The sequence below is a fragment of the Simochromis diagramma genome, unplaced genomic scaffold (assembly GCF_900408965.1).
Source record: "Simochromis diagramma unplaced genomic scaffold, fSimDia1.1 OVJJ01000514.1, whole genome shotgun sequence".
NCBI lineage: Eukaryota > Metazoa > Chordata > Actinopteri > Cichliformes > Cichlidae > Simochromis > Simochromis diagramma.
Window position 1 is genome coordinate 1,351,819 of NW_024387346.1, and position 7,548 is coordinate 1,359,366.

General features: G+C 41.3%; 1 protein-coding gene across 4 annotated transcripts in view; it reads left to right on the plus strand.

Annotated features, from left to right (window-relative positions):
• Positions 1–7,180, plus strand: part of akap11 (A kinase (PRKA) anchor protein 11) — a 28,178-nt gene extending 20,998 nt beyond the window's left edge. For all 4 annotated transcript variants that reach the window (XM_040006836.1, XM_040006840.1, XM_040006839.1 and 1 more), the window contains 2 exons: positions 364–563; positions 3,792–7,180. In XM_040006836.1, the coding sequence (XP_039862770.1) occupies positions 364–563; positions 3,792–3,971 (380 nt within the window). In that variant the 3' untranslated portion in view covers positions 3,972–7,180. The remainder of the gene's footprint in view (positions 1–363; positions 564–3,791) is intronic.
• Positions 7,181–7,548: the final 368 nt, after the last annotated feature.

Consider the following 7,548-nt stretch of genomic DNA (forward strand, 5'->3'; position numbering starts at 1 on the left):
ATGCTTGGAGTTTTTGGGACATCTAATGGAAGAAAAAAAAAATTTTGTGCTCTTGCTCATTGCTGTCCGAGACACAGTTGGATTCCAGCTGACTGTGTTAGTCTGTCTGTGTTGTTGCCGGGGATTTAACCACCCCCACATTCAGCCACACTAATACTCATGCATGCACTCCATCAGTCGCTCTGCCTTCTGTATGTCTCAGACTACAATTGCCTCCACTTAAAGGGGGCCCCTTATTGTGTTTGCTGTGCTATGGAAACCTGGGTTTGAGCAGATCAGGACATAGTGTTCTAAAGAAGGAGCGCTAGAAAACTGAAAAGGTGTGGCTGATGGCTGAGTGAATCTTTTTTCTCTGTGCTGCAGGGACACTCTGTGTGGACAGGACTCAAGTGCAAACTCCCAGGACTGTGCTGGTCATAGCAAACTCAGATGTCAGAGATCCTGGGAGTGGCCCTAAGCACGTCACCCTCGACCCCCAGCTCAGGAGCATGCTACAGTGGCTGGCAGCCTCCATGGCCGACATCCCTCAGATCCAGCTAAGTCCTGACAGAGAACTGCAGCAGGTGATTGTGGCTATATTCCTCACAAACAGGTTCCCTCTGTGGTCTTCATTAGTCAGCACTAAAACTCTTTTTAAACCACGTCATGTCGCTTCAGTGAAAGAAGTCATTCTTTCCGTGATTGTCTGTTTTGAAGGTCAACAATCCTGTAAAGTTCTGTGCTGGTTCCCACCATACTGTGCTTTGCTATGGAGACAAACAGCTGAGAAGCACCAGCTACTGTGACGATTGAGCTGTAGATTTTTTTTTTTGGAAAAATCACCAGTAATTTCACCAGTTTGTTCCTGTTTTCTGCATTTCAGTAAAGCTCATAGTCATCGCTGTTAACTGACAAAACTTAATGGTATATATTGTTATACAATTTCCAAAGCCTGCACAGCCAGTAAAATTGTGGGGTGATACAGATCCTGATGTTTAAATATGGCCATTTGCAATGTTCATATACTAATTTTACTCTTTTTGCTTTTTTTGTTTTTCTTATTTAAAAACCCTGTGTTTGAACAAAAGCACAATCTCAAACATTTAACACTGTAATATTATAATAATACAGCAAAACATCTGCTACTGGGATGAGATTCTCTTTGCTTTATTTGATGGATTTTGGTCAAATAACGCCAGTATATGGACATGTGACCTACACATATTAAAATGAGCCCCTTTTCTATTAGTACCTACTCTGATTGACTTGCCACAGTTTTCAGGTTTCCATTAGGTCATAGTACCTGGTACTAAGTAATAAAATAGTACCTTCTCGGCCGGGGTTCCAAGCAACACATACTAAAATGTGACATCGTCAGACTGCATGCCACCGATTGGCCTGGTCATTGGCATCACTCGATGGGTCATGAGAACATAAATCGCTACAAAGAAACAAGTCTGACAAAAAGCCACAGATCGAGCAGCAGATTGATCGTACTCGATTTTAATGGAAAACCAGTCGATCTGAGTCGAGTCGTGGTGAGCCGTGGAGAGTCAATCTGAGTAGATACTAATGGAAAAGGGGCTTAAGTGTGTTTCAACTTGGGAACGGTACAAGCATTCAAGAGTTTCGTGTTTCAGGAGTGTGTTACAATGACTTTTTAGGCATTACATTTACTTTAGTAAACATGATTACATTACATCATGTTTAATTTCAAACCCTTACAATTCTAATTTAACTGTCTATTATTATTATTATTATTATTATTATTATTATTATTATTATTATTGTTTTATTTTATTTTTTTGAAGCACGGCTCTCTGCTTAGGTTATATTCAGAGAATTTTTGAGTTCCTTTTTTCCCCAGGCAGGAAGAAGTATTAACTAACACCCTTTCACTACTACTTCAGTAGTCAGCTTGTAAGGAAATCCTAAAGATTCTGAAAGTACAGGGTGGGCCATTTATATGGATACACCGTAATAACATGGGAATGGTTGGTGATATTAAAGTCCTGTTTGTGGCACATTAGTATATGTGAGGGGGCAAACTCCTCAAGATGGGTGGTGACCATGGTGGCCATTTAGAAGTCGGCCATCTTGGATACAACTTTTGTTTTTTCAATAGGAAGAGGGCCATGTGACACATCAAACTTATTGGTAATGTCACAAGAAAAACAATGGTGTGCTTGGTTTCAACGTAACTTTATTCTTTCATGAGTAGTGTCATCGTGGGCCATTCAACTGGCCCACGATGACCAATCCACTTTCCAGGAAACTGTTCATCTAGGAATGCTCGGACCTGGCACCCATAATGTGGTGGTGCACCATCTTGCTGGAAAAACTCAGGGAACGTGCCAGCTTCAGTGCATAAAGAGGGAAACACATCATCATGTAGCAATTTCAAATATCCAGTGGCCTTGAGGTTTCCATTGATGAAGAATGGACCCACTATCATTGTACCCCACATACCACACCAAACCATCACTTTTGTTGTTCCAACAGTCTTGGAGGGATCCATCCAATGTGGGTTAGTGTCAGACCAGTAGCGGTGGTTTTGTTTGTTAACTTCACCATTCACATGAAAGTTTGCCTCATCACTGAACAAAATCTTCTGCGTGAACTGAGGGTCCTGTTCCAATCTTTGCTTTGCCCATTCTGCAAATTCTGTGCGCCAATCTGGGTCATCCTCGTTGAGATGCTGCAGTAGCTGGAGTTTGTAAGGGTGCCATTTGTGAGTAGCTAATATCCGCTGAAGGGATGTTCGACTAATGCCACTCTCCAGTGACATGCGGCGAGTGCTATGCTGTGGGCTCTTGCTGAATGAAGCTAGGACAGCCACTGATGTTTCTTCATTAGTGACAGTTTTCTTGTGTCCACATTTTGGCAAATCCAACACTGAACCAGTTTCACGAAACTTAGCAAGCAGTTTGCTAACTGTAGCATGGGAGATGGGTGGTCTCGTAGGGTGTCTTGCATTGAAATCTGCTGCAATGACCCGGTTACTGCGTTCACCAGATATCAACACAATTTCGATCCACTCCTCACGTGTTAACCTCTTCGACATGTCAATGGCTGTGAACAAAGAGAAACTTGTAAATAACTCATGAAAGAATAAAGTTACGTTGAAACCAAGCACACCATTGTTTTTCTTGTGACAGTACCAACAAGTTTGATGTGTCACATGGCCCTCTTCCTATTGGGAAAAACAAAAAACAAAAGTTGTATCCAAGACTTCTAAATGGCCACCATGGTCACCACCCATCTTGAGGAGTTTGCCCCTCATATATACTAATGTGCCATAAACAGGACTTTAATATCACCAACCATTCCCATTTTAATACGGTGCATCCATATAATTGGCCCACCCTGTAGAATGGAAGGCAGAGCCTTCAGTAGTCAGACCTCCCGTGAAACCAGGTCCCAGTTTAGATTTAGGACACAGAGTCCCTCTCTACAAACCCAGCTTACTGTGGTTCAGGTGACCCTGAACATCCCCCTTAGTTGTGCTGCAGTAGGCTTGGGCTGCTTGGGGACTTCCCATGCTGCGCTCAGCAATTCTCCTTCAATCCCCACATTTCACACTCTGTTTTTATGCCACTATTGCATCTCATTAACTTTTATTTACTCTCTCCTGTAAGTTATGTTTTGTCCAGTTTGTTGCTCGCTATCTCTCCTTTTTCCTCTCACTCCACAAAAAGAGGGAGTTCTTCCTCCCTCACATTGCCAAGCATTTGCTCTTTCTAATATTATGAAGTCTTTACAATACAAGATAAATGCCTTGAGATTACTGTATAATCAATGTGTCCTTTCAGCTCCCAGCGGTAGTCCAGAGGCTTCGAGAGAGGAAGTGGAAGGTGGGTGAGCTGCTGCACATGCTGCTGCGCTACTGTGATGTGAGCCACAGTCCGCCCGAGGCCAGAGAAGAGGCACTTGAGGCCAGCAAAGAACCTCACTGCATCTCCCTCTTCCAGTGGCTTCTGGAGCGCACCTAAGGCCTCTGCTTTTTCCCCTCCTTGCTCTCCTCTCATTATTTCCAAACAGGGCTTTGCAACCTCTATGAGCCCCATAAATCTGAACTCCCTCTCACAAATGTGGGCAGCACGTGTGTTGCATTGCGTGTATGGCATGCCATCTTTTCCCTTTTTTTTTTTTTTTTTCCTCCCCAGTTTCTGTTTTGTTGCTGCAGTTTCATCAGTTATCAGGCCTGTATGTGTAACCTGTGTTGATTTAATGAGGTGTCTCCTTTGCTCGCCTACACTCTTGAATCGAAGGCCTCACACCTTGCTGTGCTTAAGCTACAAGAAGTGGGGGAAGACCCACCCGGTGTGTTTCCAGAGGGAGATGCAGTGTGTTGGGAGAAAAGACAGACTGGGAATCCCCACAGCTGCTGGGTGGATGATGTCATCACACCCACACCTCACCTCTCTGGTGGTATTTCCACATGTTGAGAGACCAACTGTACACGCGCACATATGCACACAAACACATTTTGATTATTAGAACCAATTCAAGAGAAAAATTTGCATTTCCTGCAAAAATGCTGTGTGGATGCTGTAACGCTGAAGCTGTCTGCTGAAAATAGCTGAAAAAGATGAAAAGTTGCAAAAATTGTATGGTGGTGAAGAAACTGAAAATTCTGCTGAAAACAGGTGAAGAAGTAGAAATCTTTGCTGAAAAGAGGTGAAATGTTGTCATGAGCAGGATTCAAACCTGGCCCTCCTGGCCTCAAGGCGGCTACTCATCTCACTGACCCAAACTCGTTCTCACAAAAAAGAGATGGAGAAACTGACAATTCTGCTAAAATGAGCAGAAGATGCTGAGATTTGTGCTGATAAGAGGTGAATGAGCAGAATTTCTGCTGAAAATAGTTTTTTTTTCTGAAAACAGCTGAAAAAGCTGGGATTTGTGCTGAAAAGGGTTGAAGAAGATAAAATTTGTGTTGAAAAGAGTTAAAAAATGTTTAACTGTTAACTGAAAGAATTGTTGCCATTAGCGAGATTTGAACCCGGGCCTCCCAGTCTGAGGACTGGGTGGATGGGATGCTTTACAGCATCCACACAAATACATGAACACAATTCCGTTACTGTCTTGATCCACTAGAGTTGTGCTGCAGTAAGTACATTTAGTTTTTCTTTAAATGATTCACTATGCTGCCATACAGAGAGGTTGATAAAACTCTGTTAAGCCCACCTCTGTAGTTTAATGAACTGTGCCGTCATTTTTGCGATGATGATCATGAGCAAATTTATTTGGCCACAGAATAAATAAGAGTTTTACCTAATACTGTAACCCTGCTTCTTCTAGTAGCAATCTACTTGGTTGTCATACTTAGTAAAATATTAAAGAGGAGAATGAGTCATAGTGAGGATTTATTAAAAAAGAAAAGAAAAAATAATCTTTGTATGTATGTACAAGGATTATTTTTCTATTTCTTTTTATAGATGTAAATATAAATATGCCTTATTTTTTTGACGGTAGAGTATCTAATCCAACATGAAATGCTGCTTTTACTTGTGGAGGAAATGGTCACTTTGGCTTACCGCTACTAAGCTGGGTGACTGATCACCCTCTGCAGTTCAGTAGTTAATTGCGTACGGCGGTCAGCTGTGTCAGTGGCCCTCGTCCAGTCTTGGGGAAGATCCAGTGACGCAGATAGCAGATCGTTGAGTAATTAAAGACACCGGCTCTGTCTGCACGTCGTAAAACCGCAGGCTAGCAACATCTGCGTAGCTCAGGCCTGGACTCACACATTCTGTCACCCACACTCCACAGTCACCTCGAGGAGTCGACGAGTATGAATACCACAACTTCCGTACAGTAACCTGCCCCCCTACCCCCACCTCATCAGTGCAACACACACACACACACCCTCATTACTCACCAGCCCCCACATGCACAGCACTACCAGCTACTTGCTGAGAAGCACTTTTTTTTTTCTTCCCCCCCTCTTTTTTGGACTTAGCCTGAGGAGAGACTGGGCGTTTCCTATCCCTCCTCTGTGGACCTAAAATCAATCTACAAATTAATGGGATACATTTGGATGTTTGTATTTATTTATTGTTGTTGTTGTTTGTTTTTTTTGTTATGTTCTGTTTTTCCCCTAATGAGGGACTGAAGGATGACATGATGCTGCAAGGTCGTCAAATTTAAGTTTGAAACACTGTAATATACCACAGTCTCACATGTATTATTATAAAACTACGTGTTGTCGGTGGTGTTCGCCTGCATGGCTCAATCTAACTTTTAAAGCTTAACATTGTTACTCTCCTCCTTGTGCTGGCCTACAGTAATGGTGCAGCAGTGATTCATGTGTGTCCACACTGCCTCACAGTATGCTAGAGGCCTCTGCAGATGCCTTCTTTGTTCCTGCTTAAATCTCTAGGCTGCCATATGGTCATATAATCTTAAAGGTGTTTGTTCTGTATGAATTGTTTACACATTACAATATTAATAGAAAAAAAAAACAATGGAATTTATTTATATATATATATATATATATATATATATATAAATAAATAAATAAATGGGAGCAGAAATCACACATTGAAGTATTAACCTGAGAGGTGAGGGACAGTGTGTATATATATATATATATATATATATATATTGGTTTACATTAAAGGAATGTATTAAAAGTCACAGACACTTGAGTGCTTCACTGTATAGATTCTCTCCTGATGTGACTGCCTAGTTTGTAGGACTTTCCCAGGTTTTTCCCAGCACCCTGCCCCTCTTCTTTTATTTTCATTCTTGATCTACTTTACATTCCTGCTCACCCCACATGACCTACAGTAGCGCTAATGTTGTCGTGTTTGTGAAAGCTGAATCTGAACCCGCTGAGACTGCTGTTTAGAAGCAGATGCCGTAAAATCTGTTTTTGTTACACTCGTTCCCATTGTTATTTTCTGCCTCCCTCTTTAACTCTTATTTTGGGGCGTTTGTACAAGGGGGAAAAAAAACAACAAAAAAGATTCGAGAGTTGTACCTTACTTCTTCTCACTTGTGTATTTTCCTGCTTCCTTGTAAGATCCTGCCAAACAAAGATATTTAATAAATTATAATAAGTCATATAACAGTGAGTTCACTACTTGTTCTCCCAGTGGCATTGCTAAATAGTTTGCACATTCTAAGCTTGCAATCAGAAACTATACATTTATTTGTCAAAGCTTGGTGTGACAATAAAGCTTTTTCATGTGCTCTAGTTTTGTTTTTGTTTTGATTAATGTCTTAATGGTGAGAACACATCCGTGTATCAACATGCAGAGTATCGTTTCACATTGCTGAAGTGTTGTATTACAGGTATTACAGGTAAAGTCTGCCAGTTTTCCGAAAAGGAACTGAACATATTTTTTTGGCAGAAACATGCAGCCATTATGCTCTTTACTCGTGTTGTAAAAAAAATTTTTTGTCTTAAATAATGTCACGATGTATTGTTCTACATCTAGAATTAGCATGAGAACTTTAATTTCAATGTTATTTTATCTGAAGGGGGGGTCCCTGCAATTTCCACCCTCTATTTGTTAACTTCAACAGCTTGTGGCACCAAAAAAAAAGGAAACCCACTTTAAT